The following is a 22,025-nucleotide window of genomic DNA, read 5'->3' as shown; positions in this document are numbered from 1 at the left end:
TCAAGTAAGGGTGTGCGTGGTTTGATTCTCTGCTATTTATTTTTCCGAGAATACTCCTCACTGTTGGCTGTGTCAAGGTTTAGTCTGCTCATTGGTAAACATAGCCAGGATTCTCATTCATTGGAAATAGTAGCCATGGACCCTGCTGTTGTGTTCCAGACTAACATTTCACTGCCCTTCATCTGCACCGCCTTTTCATTTGAGAAATTGCGGCTGAAAATTCATATTAGTCACCTCCACACAATGAGTTCTGGCTGGGATGTTGCTGATATAGTGACATTTGAGATGAATTTAAATTTGTGTGTTGGTAGTAAAAAAAAAAAAAAGAAAAGAAAAAAAGAAAGACTCCTTTTATCTTGTCATCCTTCTGAGAATCAATGCACACGCTGACAGTTGTTCAGTACATCAATGCTGTGTGTCACATGGCTTCATCTTGGGCTAGCTTGGCGCCTCTCCTCACCTCGTACATTTATCTCCATTTGCTCTTCCATTAATCTCTCTCTACTGTAACCCATCCCGCTGCCTGCTGGCCAACGCAGCCGAGACGCCCCATTATTTATTTAGGGACACGTTAAAGTGGACCCAAGTCAATTGAAAAGCCGCCCTCATTACAGTAACAATGTTTGCTTTGACACAAAGATGAGATTAAGCAAAATGAAATCAAGTCAATAAAAAGCGTTCCGACCTGTGACCTGCGGTCAGATAGTCGAGTAAATGTCAATTTGTAATCTGGTGATAGTAAAACTGATGGGTAAAACTAAGCTGGGAACATGGCAGAACCTCAAAACAGTTATGTATCAACATGTCCATATAAGAGGTCAAAGTAATGGATTACAAGTACTAACGTTACTGTAACTGAGTTGCTTTTATCAATCAAATCAAATCAAATTTTATTTGTGGGTTCTTGTACTTTTTTGAGTATATTTTGAGATCCGTAATTTTACTTGTACTTAAGTACATTTTAAAAGAGGTAAAGTAATTTGTTACATTTCTGCACTTAACCGTCACTGAGTAAATTATTATTTTTTGTTTTAGAAGGATCAATGGACATTGTGAAACTACAGAAAATGAACTGACTAGGCAACAATCAAATGCATCACATCATAGCCGACTACTCAGATTAAATGTAACGCACGGCGCCAAAACAACATTGAATGGAGGTTATTTTTACAGTTTTAGAGTTCATAAATATATCTATACTTAGTAGGACTGGGCGATATGGACCAAAAGTCATATTTCAATATTTTTTCCCAACATGACAATATACAATATATATATATATATATATACTTTTTAACTCAATACCATTTTCCCAGAAAGACAATTTTGGGAAAAAGTGCTGATAAAAAATGCCACACAGGCACATTTACTAACAATATGTGCCACTTTTGTCTATTTCTTCTATAAAGGACAGCATGTGTGAGTGAGTTCTGTTGTGTGGCTTGTTTAGGGGAAGTCTGGGTTATTGGGACACACTCAGAAATCCATCTATTTGTGCTTTTTATGCTGGTCTGAGACGTAACGAAACAATTATTTTAATACAAAATAAGCTATAAAATATATATATATATCTCCGAAATATGGAAACATTGTAAAGAAGGACACTGTTTTATTGTACTTTATGAATAATATTAAATACTTGTATGATATGATTTATACTAAAAAATATAGATATATCTCAATATAGGCGATATTGTAATTTTCTATATTCTATATTCTTCTATATTCTTCTAATGTTATAGCAGTGTCCTTGGAATTTAAAAAAAAGTATTTTATAATGTATTTAGGGATAACAGGAAAGGAAATGTCAGAGGGATGCTGAATGGAAGGGAAATAAAACAGACGTTCTAACAAGCCAACGCTGCTCTTTGTGTTTGTGTGGCAGAACAGTGCACAAGGAGCCTGAACCCAACCTAATCAAGATCCCCCTCCTTTATCAAAGTGCAGACCGACTGTCAAAGCATATACATCACAACCCCCCCCTCCGCTATTAGAAGCAACCACTGACTCCCGCACCATCTGTACTCCACGCTATGTAATGCTGTGTATCATCCACTGACACTCTGGCAACATATTAAGAAGAGGAATAGTGGATGCTCTCGGTTATTGCTGAGAAAGTGATTTACCATGTGGCTAACATTCCCATCATATTGATTAAAGAACATGTGTGTGGGTGTGTGTTTGTTCCACCTTTTATATCTGGGTTCTGTCATCTTTTCACTCCGTCATCACCTTTTCTTTTCTTTTCTTTTCTTTTTGTGGTCTCAGCTTTCATTGCCATCGTTCTTTTTTCCTTCCTGCTTCCTCTGATGTCACTCAGCACACTCTTGTTTTCTTACTGATAGCGTTAGAGTACAGCTGGGATGTGGGTGAGGGAGGAACGATACGGGGTGGTGGTAGCCAGCAGAGAACCTTCCCAGTTGTGATTTTATTCACTGTAGCTGCAGCATATATTATTCATTTAAATAGTAGCAACTACCAAGCAAATATGCACGCATTATAGGTTTGTGGCTCATCGAAAATGGCTTTTCCATTAAGCTTAACAAGATCTCACAAACACGCCTTCATTGTTTCTGTAACTGGTCGATCACTGGTTCAAATCCCCCCTTTTAGCACCCACAGTGGTGGGTTAAAAGCAAAGAAGAAGTTTTGTATATCTAGTACATATGAGAATAAATGTGAACAATCACCTATTAAACATTCTATAGTGTAAAGATTGTAATAAATCAGTATGTTGGTATACTTTATTTTAGAAGTGTTTAGCTTTGGTTAGAGGCAGAGGTGTAAAGAGCACTTATATATCCTACTCTTGATTGAAATTGTACTCAACTACAAGCACTAGTACGTCCTACATAAAATACTCAAGTTCAAGTAAAAAGTCGCTCAATGAAATAGTATTTAAAGTAAAAGTTACCAGTTAGTTTCACCCCCAACGTTTATTTTTGGTAATCAATCTTGCCACGGTTTCCTCGCATACCGTAAACATCTCATGTATAAACTTAAAAAGGATGAGACCAAATATTGCACATTTGGAACTTAATTTTTTTTCCACAATCTGTATAAAATTAAAGATTTGTCAAATTATTTTTTTAAATTAAACTAAATTATTTTTTAAAAATGTATAAAGTAACACCAATAAATTCAATTCAAAATGAAAATAATTCTCAGACTCTATGTATAGCTACATTAATGATTATGAACTCTAATTCAATGACGCACGGTGCATAAATAAAAATCGTTTTTATCTACAAATTCGATTAATCAATTAAATTGATTTTTTACCCTGCCCTACGACTGATAGAGATTTTATTAGCTGTCAGCATGGCGGGTGTAAATAAATATGTTAAAGACACATTTCCAATGTTTCTGCCCTGCTAGAGCCAAGTGTAGACTATATTCCCTTGTTTTTGCTTTTTTCTATTTCTTTATTATTTCAGTGCCCTCCTCATTTATTCATCCAACTTGTTTTGGCTGTCTCCCAAACCATTATTTATACCACTCTCACTCATCCTTTTGGCCAGATCACACATTGGCGCCAACTGCTGTGCGCTCTAAAAGGCTGCTAGGTTCATACCGATATGAAATGATGGACAGGAACAGAGAATGGCTTTTAGTGAAACACCTTGAGACATTCATTGAGTGGCGAGAACGAGAAACATAGCAGAAGAACCCATTATAATCATAGCCTATATTCACTTTCGATGTCATCTGAGAAGGCTGTATGAGAACTCATGTATTTTACTGTGTGAATGATGTTGTTTTGAACAAATACACCCAGGTTACCATGGCGTCTGGCCTTTGTAAAAGGTTGAGCTGTGGATAATAATTTGCCGTTGGATTACACAGGGTGATACAGTATGTGGCTGGATTGGAGCTTGTCTTGAAAGGCTTTCAGCTGTGATGGGTATGCAGCCAATCAGATCTGGTCTATCCAGAGAATTATTTTGTCAATATTGTGAAATCAGTCTTTGTGATAAAAAAAAAAAAAAAAAAAGCAATTCTTGATATAAAACCTATAAAAAGATATAATAAAACAATAATGCTTCAGATTACCAATTGCAATTTCTAAAAGATTAAACAATCCAACAAATAATGTAAAAAAAATATAAAGTAAATACCTAAAGCCTGCGTTTTAGTAAAGATTCTGCTATGGGTACACCAACCAGCCAGAGAGCAATATGGGAATAATTCTGTTTTTCTTGCTGTAGGACAACTAAACTAATTGTTATCAAGGGACAGTCAATTCTTATATACCATTTATCAAGGGTAGCTAATGCGATTTATTTAGAAACAAGATGAAAAATGTTGACTATGGTTAAATTAGATATTGGCAGTATTGATTACACTGGGACATGTGCACTCGCTGATTGCGTACAGTTTTATTTAGCCTTTTTTGGTTCATCATGTTTACAGTTTTAGAGCTTTACGGTCCTTATGTTGTCAGTGTTACTAATAACAGTTCCTTATTTTAATTTAGTATTATTCTGCTTTTCTGTCTTGAATCATATTTTACATATGATACAAATTTTTGTTCATGTACAGTATATCCTGTGTATATCAATGTTCTTATCTCATATGCCAGTTATCGGCCGATATATCGGATATCGGATAACATTGGATATTGGCCTATTTATGTGCCAGTTTATCTCTATAGCTTTTATAACAGATGGGGAAATGCAAGGTCGCCGTCAAGCTACAATCCAACCCTTGAGTATTGTCATGATTATGACCAGAAGTGGAAGGTTACCTAATGGCATCAGATGTAGTTTTTAGAGGTGGGTATTGATTCAGATTTCCCAAATCAATTAGATTGAAGTAATGGGGCTGATTCCCTTCGATTCCATTCGATTTTTAATTTGGTAAGTTATTTTTCAGTTAGTCATTTTTACTTGAGTATGGGAGAGTGTTTCCCAACCTTTTTTTGTCTCATGTACCCCCCGAGGCCACTCTTCAGATTAGGAGAACCCCTTAATCACTCCAATTTAGTAACCTTTCTTGTTTTATTTACATGATGTTAATAGCTGGAAAATGTCAACCTGTACGTTTAACGCACACTAAATATCAATTTTGTGCATCACAGTTATTGTATATCAGAGAATATATTTACCTCATTTTTTAGTATTGTGCATAACATGTTAGCATGTTAGCATAACATGTTAACAATTTACTAGGATATTATAGCCACAATATTGTTTATTTCATTAATGCAGTTTATTGTCAACGGGTGGAAACGCTGTTTGATGAGCATGTACAGTGTCTAAAATAGGCTTAAAAATGACTCCGCATGTTGGAAAGAGATTCATCAATGTTTCCAAGTACCCCTGCAATGTGTTCAAGTACCCCTGGTTGGGAACCACTGTTGTAAACAGTAGAAACTACACTAACTATGGGCAGTATTAAAAATACTAAAAGTCACATGAAGAATTGAGTCCACAGAGCCACATTACATATGGTAAAAATGGTCAATTTTAGGATTTTATACATTTATAGCAAGCCATTAAAAGGAAAACTGATATAAATTGATTAATTGATTATTATTATTTATTTTTAAACCAGTCCTAGTAGTATTGTCTGCTCCCTGCCTGATAAAAAACTATAGATAGTGCAGCTAGTCAGCAAACTCTGTTCTCGGGTATAAATCCTTGTCAACGTTGCCACTCCTCTTTCCACATTGTCTCCTATTTCTTGCACTTGTTTAATTCATTGCTCACTCTCAATGCTGATCTGTCCCTTGTTGATATCTATATCTCCTGATCTCTCCGCCCTTGCCGTGCACTCTAAGCCGCCCGGTGGTGTCGAAAGAGATGGATTCTTACTGCCCTCAGTAATCTCCCAAACAGCCATTTGGAAAATGAAGTCACTTTTCTTTTACTTAGCTTATGTCCTGCTCTAAAAGCTTGATTCCACATGCATGCATGACACAAGGCAAATACAAAATGCTTAGAATGTTTCTTTAAATTTAATCTGCTTCATGTGTTTATGTGTTTTTTTTTTCTATGTCAAAAAAAAAAAAAAAAGACCAGACTGTTGAAAATCTGTGAATGAGAAATATACAATATTCAGTATTCAAAGAGGCGACAACTGCCAGGGGGCCACAATGGACACACACGCACACAGACACACGAACACGCACACACACACACACACACACACGCGCACGCACGCACACACACGCACGCCCTGAATCCTAATAGAAATAACCACAAAAAACAGGCTTGATGGGAATATGCGCACAGCACACTTACCGCAGGGTTTCTCCACCTTCACATCTCAGTGTTGTGATTATGTTTGGCTTTGTTAAAGGTCTGCATTTTAATGAACTGAACAGCGGCATACGACAGTAGACGTTACACTTTGTGAGCTAATCATGTGCCCGGTCTTTGCGGTATTTAATAACACAGTGGTGGTAAGTCTGCTAGGTGGAAGTCGATACGTTTTTGAACAGAAAATAACTGGAGGTACATGCTGTTTTCATCATTCAAAACTAAAATTGAAACTGTGTGTATTCATACTGCAGTAAACAAGCAGCTTGAAAACACAGGTATTATGTCCTCCCACTCCTTACAAGTAAAACATATGTTGTACTCGCAGCAGATTTTTCCCAAACTGGAAGAAAGTTGACTTTATTATTTAAAGAGTAACTAAACCCCTGCTTTATCCTGACCTGCCACTAGGAGGGAAATTTTAAAAAAAATGCTTTGATTATAGGCGTTGTTCCTGGAGCATTTAAGACACGCCCAGTCTATACTATAAACTATCCAATGAACAATCTATGCTATGTTAATTAGCTACTCATTACTCAATATACCTCTATATTCACTCTTTTTCAATCGAACCTACTCACCACAGATTGTGGAGCTCACAGGTGCTAGTTTTTATCAAAGGGGCGGGGCTTACAGTGCTTGTTTGTGATGCAAGATGTTCCCAAAACATCACATGATGTGAAGTACCCCTGACTGCAGTCCGCAGTTCGAGGCGGAGCTCATTGCGGCATGCTATCGTGCTGTGTGATTCAGTTAAACATAATCAACCTCAAAATAAATAAATCATGCCAGTTAAATCATTTTATATGTTACATAATTCTATAGCCATACAAAATAGATATGGGTTAGGGTTAGGGTTAGAGTAAGTCTGAACGCGATTGGTTTATTGAATGTTGAGCACCGCCCCGAACTGCAGGCTGCAGTCAGGGGCTTCTCCATGATGTCGGGTTTCAACTCATAGAGGGCAGTCACTCTTGAAATTGAAATACTTTGACTAAAATGTTGAGAGTTAAACCAGGATCAATCAACGACACTACTTCATACCCAAATACACTTGTATTCAGCAAAAAAAAGAAGTGGTTTTGGGGTTTAGTTACTCTTTAATGTTTAACGTAAGAATCTTGCAAATATTGATTCAGATACAACAGTGTTTTCCTCTTGTCTGCCTAACTGGCAAAAAATATCCACTTTGAAAGATTTGGACTTTGCTTACATGCTTTATTAAAGACAAAAGAATCAGGAAGTCCCTTTTTCTTGGAAAGTGGGTCAGTGTTCACATCATCAATAAGTGTTTTATTCATCAGTGCATCATGATACCCTTTTTACGATTATCTTCTAACAAGCGTGGACATTCCACTAGATAGATGAGGAAAAAAACTGCACAAGATCTTATTTAGTTGGTGGGCTCAGAGGAGCTTGTAATTGCTTCGTGAAATGGTTTAAGTCCAACAATAGTAAGTAATGAAGTAAAAATCTATCAAGCCAGAAGACTTTTGTACGGCTGAAACGGACGTGATTTTTCTGATTTGGTTTCAATGCTTCCTGCACGCTCTACCTTCAAACACGCTAAATGGGTGGTGTGTTCAGATTCCACTCAGTCCACTAATGAGGCGAACAGATCCCGAGTCAATCCCAAGAATACGACGGCTGTTATTGTGCACGTATCAAAACCCCCCAAAGACTGACATCTTTTCAAATCTGGCACACATACAAAAACAAACCTTCCCTTTGCTTGATTTTCCAGCTGCTTCCTTCCTGTTGTTCTGCTTCCAGTTTTGTTTTGTTTTTTTTTTTGTTTTTTTCACCTACAAGTCTGTAACATGAATTACTTTTATTTGTGCATCCCTGACTCATTTCTGCTGCCTCTCTTTTCTTCAAAGTTTCACAAGAATTCTGCCAGAAAGAACTTGAAAATATTCATTATTTTACACAGTATTTTAGGATGCATGCAGACTGCTAAAACAGCCAGTCTTTGTTTGTTTGCATAGGATGTAGGGGTGAGTATTGGCAAGGATGTTGCAATATGATACGTATCACGATACTTGAGTCACGATACGATATTATCGCGATATATCGCAATAATGTACCCAGTTAATAACAAAATTAAACGTAGAGATGAAAACTCAAGTTGCTGTATATGTTCATCAGAAGATATTGATCATTCAGAGGATAAATTGAATCAAAACTATTTGCTTCAAAACATCCTATTTATCATTTATTATTATTAGTGTTTTTGCACATTTTCACTGAAAAAAAGAAAATGCGGTGTTACACACTGCCATCATAAAATAAAGTGCAACACGTTTCTTTTCACTGAAACTACAATGTAGAAGTCTCAAAGTAACCATTACAATATAATGACTGCATTGTAACAACTGTAAGTGAGAACATTAAGGATAAAAGCACCCTGAGTTACTGACAATGCACAAAAATAAGAAAAAAATATAATTTCTCCTATTGTGTCAGGTTAACCTCTGATCTGAACAGATTATGTGAGAATAAAATTCCTGTGCATACATAAATATTGCATGCATTACACACTGTTATCATAAAATCCAGTGCATCAAGTAATCATTGCAACACATTGAAAGCATTGTAACCACCACTGAAATATTGCACAAATACACAAAAATATTGATTAAATATCCCCCCCCCAAAAAAAAAAAAAAAAATATATATATATTTTTAAAATCGATTTTTTAAATAAAAAAAAAAATTAATTTAAAATCGGCACCAAAATCTTTTTTTTTTTTAAATCGCGATATATCGTGAAATTGATTTTTTTTTTTTCACACACTAATAGGATGAGCTGATTTATATGTGTTTGTAATCATGTACACATTACTATCCATATTGGGGCTAGTTCTCAGTTATCTGGTAGTATAGACTGGAGCTGAAGAGGAGCATTTTGAAAGCTGTTGCTTTCCTTCTTCATTTACTGGGTTCAAGTTATTTTGGGATAAATAAAGTTTGAGTGCATTGCTAAGTGATTTTCTGCTCCTCCCTTTGGACCTTTTAAGAGTGTTATTAAGTTACAGCATAGTTTTGTTTTGTTTTTTAAATCTCCAGCCCTTACTATGGTTTGTACATGCTAATAGCCGAATTAATCATTGGAACAGTCTTAAGAGTGTAACCATGCACGTGTCTGTGTCAGCCTAATGCTGGGCTGCCACTGGGTCAATAAAGGTAAACACTACTACCGATTAGAAATACAGCCTTTCCTCCTGGGGGAGTATCAGTTGTGGGAGTAATTGGAGGGGCATTGCACATGTTATGAAATGTGCCGACATAGCAAACATCACACCTCAGAACAGAACAACGACACGCAGCACATGCCTCCTCACCCATATGCCATACTTAACACTATCCTTGCTATTTCAGGATGCACACACTAATTGCTGCCTTCGCGTCTCCCTCTCTCACACTGGCTGACTTTCTTTACTTTGCTGCTTTTGTCCATCTGTTAATCTTATTTCTTTCTTTACCACAGTCTGTGGCTCACTGCGCATTCCCACGTGACATTGTTACACACACACACACACACACACACACACACACACACACATGTCCAATTGGCTATTTGACACTTTTGAGCGACAGATGCTCTTCTCACTAATGTACGTCTTGCTTTACCATCTGTTTGACAAGTTATTTCAAGCTCAATTATAGCTTAAAGAAAAGTCATTTACAGTTTGTGACCTTGCCATTCACAAAGGGACATGTATGCATCATTGGTGGTGGTGATAGTAATCACATAAAGAGATCCTTCATACATGCAAACACCATAATAAACCAAACATACGTGCCATATGTCTATACTTTATTTATTTCCTTTGTAAGCCCACACACCGGTACGTTTCTGTAGGTTTTGCTGATCACCTTCTAACACTGACAACAACTAGCGGTTGTCGGCTTTCCAAAAACAGTTAATTAATTCATGTGCCCAGCACACTCAGCCTCCATTATAGCTGACTGCTAAAAACCCTAATGCGACTGACAGCACCGTGGTGTTTGTTACCAGTCTCCCAGCCCAATGGAATTGATGGCTGACATCGTCTTCCTTACTTTTCCTTTTCTACTACAAAGCTTTTTTCGTATTCATGTATTCCAAAGGATTAGTAATCATGATTTATTTATACTCCTACTTCTTGCATAATGGGTAGCCATTAGATGTTATTTTAACCTTAAGCTAGATATAGAAAATAGCATTTTAGCATGTGAAAGCTATTTTATCAGTGTATAGACATGCTCATAGGATTAAAGGAACTGCATTTCACATTGTAGTAGGTTAACAATGGCATCTTTGAAATTATGTATTACAAAGTTAAATAATTCTCACCAAAGTGCAAATATTCCTGCAAATAATTTCATTTTTCCTGCATAAAAACCATTGGCATGACCACAGCGCTCCTCAGCCTAATTGAATGTGAAAGAAAATGGGCAAATGTTCATTGGCGTTATCACCCCGGAGGCACAGTGCAAAGTGCCATTGCAGATGTGATGTATTTAAGTGTTTATCTGTTGTGGCAGAGTCCACAGGTGTGCAGGGTCGAGTTTCCACAGGCACCTCAGAGAGCAAGCTTCCATTTATCACTTTCTTACACCAACTCTCACAAACACACAGCACCCACACTCAGCCTCGAGGTGTTGTGTCTAAACTGAGAAAGGAATCGAAGTTTCTGTAATTAGGAACTTAAATCCTTCTGTTCGCCAACAAAAGCATCTACACCATGTGCTGGAAATTGTCTCGACGATTCTCATTCTGCTGGATTAGTTTCGCCCTCCAAACTGAAAAGTATTGTGTTTTCTTAACTTTCTTTTGGTATCTATAAAATAACATTAAACAACTCACTAAACACAACATCTGAATACAGTTTTTTCTTCTTCTTATCCTAAATTAAAGAATGTCCGGCATATCTTAGGGCTGCACGATTATGGCCAAAACAATACGATTATTTTGATCAATATTGTAAGCACAATTCTTTATCATGTTTTTATTACACTACTTTTAAATAAACAATATATGTACAGTTTACAGTGCATAATTAAGCTTTAAATAGCAATGATACTGAAAACATTTTTTTTTTAAATAACCCAAGAATTAAAATTGAATAAATGCACTATAACAGAGTGCAAAGCCCATATTTTAAATGTAAATATATCCGACAATCAGGTTCATTTAATCGTGACAACAAAAATCGTGATCACGATTAGATTTCTATTAATTGTGCAGCCCTAGCATATCTTTAATGTTTTAATCAAATTAAAATAAATGCTGTATAACACTTTTCCCTGCATAATCAAATACATGCATTTGTACACTGCAGCATATTCTCATTTTGTGTACCATAAAATTAACTTACAGTATATATTTTTTTTAATATATATATAATTGTAGTCCAGATTGAGTAGATGCACATCAACATGTCTTTATTTTGCTATCTTTAGAGGATTGTTCATATCATTAATTTATTCTGACAAAAGAAAGGGAATTAATCAATGTTTGGGCAAGGATAGGGGATGATGACACATTAAAGTTAAAAAGTGGTGTAATAATAACAGTAGTTGATGTTACAAAAAGCTAGCACTCCCACTGTTGCCAAGTATTTCAGGCTTCTAAAAGAGCCCTTTGTCTCCAACATGCTTAGAGTTTCTCATGTGGTTTTAACGTGTGTGTTTTTATCACAACCTGCAAGGTATTCTGTGCATATACTGTGGTTTCTGCAGGTTTAAATACACACAGGCATATAGGGTTGCACACATAAGAAAGAATTCTAAACGTATCGCCTGTTTCTTCGACGAATAAGAAGCGTGACAGACCCCGGTGTGCAGAATAAAGACTTATTATCCACTGTCATTCCCAGCTCACAGATGAGAGGATCGGGCTCTCCTGATCCTGAGTTTGAGGTTGTGTATTTATTCATTTCATCCATTATCAAGGGCTTAAAAAACCATACTATGCCTTTGGTGAGAAGTACAATGTGCAACAAATCCTTCAGTGATGGATTTCACCGCTCAGATTCTCTACTGCTTTGATTTATGATAGAAAGAATTGATGCGCCGTGCAAAACCGTGCACGCTGCACAACAGCACCGTCCTCCACTCTGCTAAAATCCAAGCAAAATTCCAGCCCACGGCCTGTCACAGCCTGCTGTACTCCAGAAGTGGGAAACTCTCACCTACACTTTAAGGACAATTTGATTGAATTACCTATCCATCATTGCACAAGATGAATTCTTCTCAGAGGAATGACTTTTAACATTGAGGTCAGCTTAGTTGCTGTCTGTGCTCCTCTTATGACAGGGGTGTCAAACTCATTTTAGTTCAGGGGCCAAATACGGAGCAGTTTGATATAGATTTTATGCAGGAAAATGAGTAATTTCAACATTATTGGGCCCTAGTTTGCACTTGTACGTATAGATAAATTACAAAATATGTAAGAAACCGACCATATCCAAGCAATAAGTGATAGATATCAGTCCCAACAGGGTCTTCACTTAAAATTTCTCAGGTTTTGTGACCAACTACTATTTGATTAAGTGAAATATGTCATCATTTCAGGAAAATTGAAGGATATTTTTAACTGTTTAACATTAAAATTGACGGCAATCATGCGATTTAAGCACCGGGAAAACTGTGAGCACCTGTTAATATTGTTGAGTTTCATTTACACAGTGATTCATGTTTTCTCTGTCGGATTTTGCCCCCGGGCCATGAGTTTAACGCATGTGTTTTATGACAACTTGACACAGCGTTCCTCTTTGTATCTGGCTATGGCATGATGTTGAATGGAGGCAGATTTTGCTCTTCATGGCGTGTGTGTTCGTCTGGGGGTGCTCATTTCTTGCTCTCCATATACACAACCTTCATTAGTGACCAGGAGAATAGAAATTAGAAGAAACAAATGAAGTGCTGCATGTTGGTGTCAGTCAGGTGCTGTGTGAGCAGATGCTCCAGTGTTCACACCTCCGTGTCAGTCGAGCTACTTGCTCTTTGAATTTCACAGTTGATATCTGTCCCTGAAACATCAACACACTGCAAATTTTTTTTTGACGTGGGTCTATTTTTCTTTTGTTTTCAGCATTCCTACCCCTGTTGTTCCCTCTGAGAGGACGAGGAAGTGATGTCCCGCCACCACCACCGCTTTGAGAGGGACTACCGGGGACCCTGGGAGCGACGAGACATCCGTCCCTCTAGCCTTCACAATGGAGGAGCCAATCATAGCTGTGCCTCTGCCGTCGTCAATGGCAACAACCGTCCGGGGCTCCTTCCCCTTCCAGTTATCCCCTCCCTCCTCCCCACCCCAGTTACAGTTGCCGTGACAACATCGAGCAACGACATAGTGGTCAAGCGAGGCATCCCAGCGGTGGGATCCGTGGCTCCAGCATCTGCCAAGGTAAAGAGACATGTGCTTCAACATAGCTTACTATGCTAATTCCTTAAGTCAATAATAATATTTCAGTTTTTAATCTGTCCATTTTCTCTTTTGGACTTTTTTCTTAAAAAAAAAAAAACCCATCTTTGTCTCAAAGGACTCCCCCCTCCTCAACCCTCAAACAATCTGCCTGTCATGCCTTTACTTTTTTTTTTTTGACATGCTTCTGCTTTTATTAAATAAAGGACCTATTACACTAGCTTAGATAGGTCCTGCTTGTTATTTAAACAATAATAATAATAAAAAATAAATCCTCAACACTGAAATTGCCAAAACAAGTATAAACATATTTTATTGCTGTTCTTACAACGCTTCTTTAATTGACTCCTCAGTGTGTCATAAAGTTGTTTTAGTATCGGCTCAGATGAGCAAAGTATACTGTATTATGTATTATGTATTATGTTTGTGTTTGACAGATAAAATGCCGCGTCAAGTATTTTAATCGCATATAAGCTGTAAGGCTTGTGTTCTCATTCTCATCCTTAGATTTACTTAAAGATCTTCTTGTTAATAGAATTTAGTATTTTTACCAAAGAAGAGTTAGAATGTTTAGATTTCCACTCTCCCTTACTTTTATATGAATCTCCATATATTTTCTAATGACCCAAATATGTGTTTTGGATCCAATTGCAGAGAATTCTTAGACACGTTCTTAGGATTCTTGGATTATGTCGTCTCGTTGCTGTGTTAGATAAACAATGCACTGCAACTTTTACCCCGCAAATGCAGGTTATTTTTGTTTTAAGCTGACACAGTGAGGCCGCTCTCACACAGCGATAGTCAGGACTCAGGCCGGATGGCGAGAAACAGCTGATGATTTCATCACCTTGATTTAGCTTCAGAAAAACGCTTTTGACCTCAGTTCTCCTCAACTCTGCAAGCTCAGGAAGCACCGAGCTGTGTGTTCAGCCAACGTAAACATGTTAGAACCTCATTATTCCGCTGAATTTCTACACACAGACACACACACACACACACACACACACACACACACACATGCACACACACACACACACACACACACACCTGCCCCTCCTCACTGCTTCACCTCTGTAATGAGCTATTTTTACTGTTTTGTGAGAAATCTATTAAAGGAGGATTTGCGTGACATTCATATAGGCCCAAAAGAAGCCGACTTTACGGGGAAACACTTGAGTAATCACCTGTGTAAACATGGACTGAATTTGCTCTCGGATTAAGTCAAGTAGAGCAGTCGTTCTCAAACTTTTTTGGCTCGAGTACCCCCCGTTCTCTTATTGCTGAATCCAAGTACCCCCTTTGTCCGACTCAGACTACAACATTTCTCTCAGATATCTATGAAAAAACAACTGTAGGGCGTAATGATGGAATGAATGAGTGATAATACACATTTTAAAGAATCTCAATTTGTAAATAAGTGGAATGAAACAGTATTTAGTGCCTCTGGAATAGATTTATTTCTATAGATTTTAGTATTTCTGGTCATTTGCGTATATTTTCAATTCATGTTCTAATTTTTATCTATTTCTATCATCATTATTCTAATTATCATTTTTCAACTGAAAATAAGCATTATAAAACCCTTTTTTTTAATGCTTTCATTTCAGAATCAGAATGTTTTATTGTCATTGTTGATGAACAGGAATTTGCTTTGGCTGACAGGTGCTTGAAAAAAGTTCAATAGCAAACAATAGAATAGAATAGATTAAATAAAAATAAAAATAAGGCATGCAATAATACGGTTTTGATAATAATATAATATATATACTAAATAAATATAATATAATAATAACATATACAATAAACATGTCATCTTTTGTTAATTTTCCACTATCATTCTCTCAAGTACCCCCTGTAGTGCCATGGGTACATGTACCCCCATTTGAGAAACACTGAAGTAGAGCATGATGTGGTTGCTAGATTACAAACACTCACATAATGTCACCATCTAGGGGCTGTACCATCTATTTCTGTAGACATTTGGAGAGTGCATATTTTCATGTGTAGCAGATTTCTGGCCATCATTACAAGAATGTCAATCAGTTACTTCTCAGCTACGACTCGTGTCTTACAGTCGTTTTTTTTCTCCAACTCAAGTCGTAGAGAGCACGTCTCCACAGAAAAAAGCTACTGCTTACGTGTGATCAGGAGAATAGTGAAGAAGCAGCTGGCTGTGTGTGTGTATCGCTCCAAGCACTGTCCCTTCTCCCACTGGCTCTTCTCTGTTTGTCATCTTCAATCAAAACTGCTGGTGGTCACAAAGAGTCTGATGGACAGATGCTGCTCTCTCACCATGGCCTCTGTGTCTCTGCACTGTCTGCGGCCACACTAAAAAGCTGACATTATTGATTTTCACAGTTTGGAGACTCCCTTTACAAGCAACCCAGTTTGACTGGGGTCCTGTTGTTAGACATAGGCTTTTGTGTGTGTGTGTGTGTGTGTGTGTGTGTGTGTGTGTGTGTGTGTGTGTGTGTGTGTGTGTGTGTGTGTGTGTGTGTGTGTGTGTGTGTGTGTGTGTGTGTGTGTGTGTGTGTGTGTGTGTGTGTGTGTGTGTGTGTGTGTGTGTGTGTGTGTGTGTGTGTGTGTGCGCGCGCGCGCGCGCGTGCGTGCGTGCGTGCGCGCGGGGAGGGGAGGGGAGGGGAGGTTTTGTGATCTTTTTGGATGACAGTGCTGGATTTGTCAATGAATAAAGAAAAAGGTGTGCTCTGTATGCTAAACCAACACTTGGATCTCAAAAGTCCTGTCTGTCTCGTAAAAAAATCCAGGACAAAGAGCAATTATTAAATGTGCTCTATATATAGTGTGACCAGATTTTTAAAACTCAAAACCAGGACATTTGTTTAACCAAAGGAGAAAGAAACTATTTACATATGTTTTTATTTGTATTGAAAAAAGGTTACATAAATTACATTTCTTTTTTCTTCCTTTTGGATGAATAGTGTTATTGCAATGGTTGAATCAAATTTAAAGTGGCCATCAGTTAAAAAAAGGGAAAAAAAAGCACCATTTAAGATAACATAAAAATATTTTTGAATATTCAAAACTGCATGAACAAAAATGTGTAAACTGAATAGTAGCTTGATCTGACATCTGACTTTAACACCACTGTTTAACATGATAACTGTAACCTAGGGCGGGGGAATTTTGCCTAAAAAGAAAATCTCCGATTTTTTTAAAGAAAAATTCGAGTTTCGATTCGATTTTTGATTTTTTTTTTTTTCAATACACTTAAAAATAACTGCAGACATCAGATGTATTGTCAAAAGTGCAACTTTATTGCTGTGATTGTCCTCAAGAGTTAAAATGCATAGAACAATCCTAAAATAAAAAGTAAATGAGGCTCTGTCATTCAACTATTTCAAGCTTTAACCCAGGTTTAAGCAAAAGTGCAACAGCAACTTCACAGTAGCTTCAATTTTCTGATTAAAAAAATGAGATAACTACATATTTTATAACGTATAACATTACAAATAAAAAAAACACATATAGCCTACTCAAAGGGTAAACAAAGAGGGGGCTGGCTCACATCGTGCTACGGTAACCCACAAGGACGTAATGCGAAAAAGTCTGAAAAAACTGTGGTAGGAAAAAAAAAAACAATAAAATAAAAAAATAATAATAATAATGATTAAAAATAAATGAATTAATTTAATTATAAATATAGTTTTTCATTTTTTTAAAAACTCAAATTTGCAAAATAAAGATCAATTTTATTCACAAATTACTACTATAACCACACTGACACGAAGCCCCCATAAACGGGACAAATGGGACTGAGCTTGTTGAAAAAATGCAACAAATCAATGGTTTGGGGGAACTCAACTGGGACGCTATCTATGTTGCATCACAACCAAATAGAAAAATTCAAATATCGCTGTCAAATATTAGAGATGTATTGCTCTACAAATCTGTTGAATGTGGGAAATTGTAAGTCTTTTCAAGGCCTTGTTTTGCCTAATTTCTTTAGAATAATGTTTACCTGGTAATATTCAAATGGAGTTGGATCAATTGAAGTGATTTGATTAGTAAAGCAAGCCGTCGAACAGCTGAGCAGAATAGTATTTGGTTCTTTCTTCCTACGTAAGCGTCATAGTTGTTAATGTGAATAAACAGGCAGACATGACTGCAGTCACTGTAGATTTTATAAACACAGAGTTACACACCTACTTTGGTTGGCTTCCAATCAACATCATTTTTATCTGTGCTGCTTAAGTAAGCAGGTTTTTATTTATTTATTAGTTTCTTACTGAATATTCAACACTCAGAAGTTACCAGAAGAGTTGGTGTTAAAGGCTAAATGGATAATGAGCCATTTATATTAATCTTGTATGACGTGCCCTCTGATTGCATGTGTTAATCAGGCTTCCTGCGTCGCAAAGACCTACAACTTTCCTGCCCCCCTTGATTGTAAACACATGCCTGCGGTCCGGTGACAAAGTAATCAAGTCCATGCAAGCATAATCATTGTGTCTCTTGCATGATTTGTACTTCAGTTAAACAACGGACTCATTATATTCCTTTGAATGGGTAATTAGTTAGTTTTTAGTAGATGAAATGGTTTGCTAAAATAAGTCAAAATACAGTACTTTGTGAGAAAAAAGATTTCCCACTGTGCAAGGTTTTGTTGTTGTTTAGAATGCCTTTCATTTGCAGTAGAATGTCACAGCGTGTTAATAATAATAGTAAGGATTTTAAAAGCTTTAGGCTAAAGATGGCTTTCTTTTGCCTACTTTCCCATATCTTCCCACATATTACCAACTAAAATGTGGATTTTCCTAGATGCTCTAATCCTTTAATACGCAATTTTTAATCCATCCTCTCTATATAATTATTTCTGGCACAGGCCAGGTTCTTTTTAGCTGTTCGTTTTTTTTCTTTCTTAGCTCTAACAAACAGGCAATATTGATATTTTAAATAAAAAGGTTTATTGATCCAAGGTGTGAAAGAAATGAATTTCTTTATTCAGGATTTTTTTGGTATCCCTTTGTTATTTTGACTGGCATTTAAAACTGCTCTTTTGGCAGCATTCATGCATAACATTTACCTGTTCATCGTTTAGATGTAGAAAGCTTTTGGCTGTTGGAATTGAGTTCTTACTGCTTTGATTTGATTTACCATTCAGGTGCAAAAGCTGCAGCCATTTTTTTTTTTTTTTTTGGCGTGGGGCAAATGTACATTTGTAAAAGCTTCTCGACAAAGAATTGAACAGACTGGTAGTAGACAGTCTGGACTGTGACATAGACATCTCAAGGCTGCTTTTTGACAATGGGATTGGCACTAAATCCTTTGAAGTATCTCCAGGATTCCTCAAAATCCTCTCAAGGACATAGGTTTTGCTTTTCAAGAGTTTTCATTGGGTGTTTTTTTTTTTTTACTGCGTTGAAGATTTTTCTGACTTTTGTCGATGCACACAAGTTGTCAAACAAGAACAAAAGGGGAATTCTACAAATATATTTAAGGCAAAAATCATGTCATAGAAATTGATTTATGTATAGTTTCTCAATTATTTTTTTGAAAAACTCAAGAAGTTACTTTCTGCTGCTGCTAAAAATGGTTTCTTTCATAGTAATTTGACCAAGCAGCATTTTTCCAATCTTGAGGATTCCAGTTGCTGGAGATGCTCCCTGCTGCCAGTTCTCTCTTCTGTGGACCCTAAAGAGCTGCTTCACTTCATGGTCCATTGAATTCTGTAGTTATCGATAGTGGTCTGCAGTTAATGATGCCATACTATCATTTCAAACTGCTCTGACCAGTCTTCAACATTACATTCTAAGCAGAGAACTGCAACTCACCGTATAGTGACTTTTGTGTGATATGGCCACGAATCATGCTGCCTAAAAAATACTTAAGTCAAAGGCTCTTAAAGCGACAGGCAGCCCATCACGTGAATGCACTTTAGATGCTAGGTCTAGAGCTGAATAATATTCATTTGTTACTCACTTATGTAAGAAATGTCATTTATATCAACTTTTTGCATCAATTTCTCATCACATCAGGGCTGCTCTTTGTATTCCCACTCCTGTAGTAAGTCTAAGGTGAAAAAGCATTTCAATATGTTGTATAAGCACTTAGTTATGTGACATCCAGCTTCTCAGACATGACATTAATCCTAAAAAGACCAGGAACATGACTGTGGATGGATTAGACACATTATGAATCGTAGCCCTGTGTAACTTTAGGATAGTTTTTTTCAGACGTGACAAAATAAAAAATGAACAAACAATACAAGCAATACAATCGGGAACCAAATTAAAACCATAAACATTACAAAAGTAAAATGACAACAGTAGATTTACATCATCTCTCCAAGGAGTGGGAGAATGTACAGACTACATCTATCATTTTTGTTAATACAAAGTGCTGAATTACACCAAACGGTGTTTTTGCTTTAGTCTCCGTTTTAATATTCTTTCAAGTTGAATTAAGTTTGAACATGCCTTTCAATTTTTTCATATTGAATTTGATTTTTTTTTATTTATGTAGATATAGTTTATTGCAGCTTGCTGTTTTGTTGTCATTTAGATTAGATTAAATTTAGACTTTGTTATATGAGACAGTAACAATACACAAGTTTGTTTGTTGAGACTATTTTCAACAAAGGTTCACGTGATGTTTTGAGTTGTTAAGAGTAGAATTCACGTTATAAACATTCCTGAGATGTTAATCGTGTTTTATGTGTCACAAATAAACAAAAGATACTGTATGCACATTCATTTAAAGAACACAATATTTAATTTCTTTAGGCAGCAAATAATCATTTTTGAAAGATTAAAATAAAAAATTAAAAACAGCTTTAGCAGGATTTTAAGATTCAGAAATGAAAAGAAAAAACTTCAGACCAAGGTTGAGGCTTAATCAGGGGAAAAGTGCAAACTAAAATAACTTTGTGATGAGTTACAGTAAAATGTGATTAATTATGAAATGTGAGGTACATGCTGAGTGCAAAGTTGGAGGTTTTAGAATAAGATGAAACTTTACATTTCCAATGAATCGTCTGAAAGGAAGCTATCGTTTTCTATTATTATTTATTCAGTTTTATTTTATGTTGGTGTGTCGAATGTTATCAGCTCACCAAAAACTTTCAGAAATAAAAATAAAGCAATGCAGTCGTATTTGTTAACATTGTGCCTAAATACAAAGCAACTGCAGCATTCTGGAGTTCCTTTATCTTCCCTCAGAGATGCTGCAAACTAAACAATCTTCACACTCTGCTGCCTGGAAATGATTTATTAGTTGTTACTGTATGTATTGTCTTTCTATTGCAGCCAAGCTTTAAAATGGCACAAAACCCAACTCCTACAAGATAGTTTCTCAGAAGTAGACCAGGATGATTGATGGGAATCCCTTTTTCCAACATCCTCGCTGATTCTTTTTTTTTTTTTGTATCCATTGAGCTCTAAGTCCCTTAAAATCTTTTTAAGACAAAGTCAGATCCCGTAGTACATGGCTCTCTTTGTTTAAACAGTTGAATGATTTTAAGTAGTAGAAAACGTTTTTTTTCCCCCTTTCCTTTCTTCATAAGAGGCTAAGCATCGTATGCGTCTGGGTATATTTTTTTCCTTGTCTGACAATGAGCTGAAAGTAACCTGTCGTCTCCCTCAGCACTCTCTCTCCAGTCCGTGTGTCACTTTGGATAAATTTAGCACACAGTGGGCAATCCATTTAAAGGTGACTATTGTTGCTCTCAAAATGTCACAATTGCCGTATTTTGTATATATACAATATTCTCACCTAGTCAACACCAGGTTCTAACTAATATTAGCAGTTATTCAGGTTATTTTATACTTTTAAATGCTATTATTTTTCTAAAGTTCTAAATGTAGAACAGGGATGCTGTGGCAGAAGCAATGACTTTAGTTTGGAAAGTAAGCCATGGGTCATTCCATGTCATTTCAACACATTTTCAGCACATCCAACGCACTTCGAGCTCAAAAACTTCTGAAATTCGACCAATTGTTCTGTGATTATTCAATTAGATCACTGTAGATTTTTATTTTTTAGTCGGATTAATGCTTTTTGAGATGTGGCCAATTTAGTGATGGGGTGTGTGTCGATTTTCCCTACGTTTTCTTCCATTTTCAGCTTCCAATATATCAGCAACTACATCACATAGGAAATTGAAATTTGGTGTAACAATACAGCGTCACTTACTCTCTCAGAATATACATAAATATCTGCTATACATTCTATCTGGCGGACATGCCAGCCCATTAAAATTGGAAAAAAGTTTGTCGGGGTTTTGGGCTCGAACATGTTTAGGGCCTTCAGTAAACAGCTTTGCATATGCCTCTGCTCCCTGTAATTTTTTTTAGCCTGGTCAAATCACTAAGGATTAGTCAGATTTATGC

General features: G+C 36.5%; 1 protein-coding gene across 4 annotated transcripts in view; it reads left to right on the top strand.

The window, feature by feature from the left end:
- Positions 1-22,025, top strand: part of klhl29 (kelch like family member 29) — a 286,431-nt gene that overhangs the window by 67,151 nt on the left and 197,255 nt on the right. For all 4 annotated transcript variants that reach the window (XM_028439189.1, XM_028439192.1, XM_028439191.1 and 1 more), the window contains one exon: positions 13,345-13,659. In XM_028439189.1, coding sequence (XP_028294990.1) covers positions 13,387-13,659 — 273 coding nt within the window. In that variant the 5' untranslated portion in view covers positions 13,345-13,386. The remainder of the gene's footprint in view (positions 1-13,344; positions 13,660-22,025) is intronic.

Source organism: Gouania willdenowi, chromosome 24 (genome assembly GCF_900634775.1).
Source record: "Gouania willdenowi chromosome 24, fGouWil2.1, whole genome shotgun sequence".
NCBI lineage: Eukaryota > Metazoa > Chordata > Actinopteri > Blenniiformes > Gobiesocidae > Gouania > Gouania willdenowi.
This window is presented reverse-complemented; position numbering and strand designations above follow the sequence as displayed.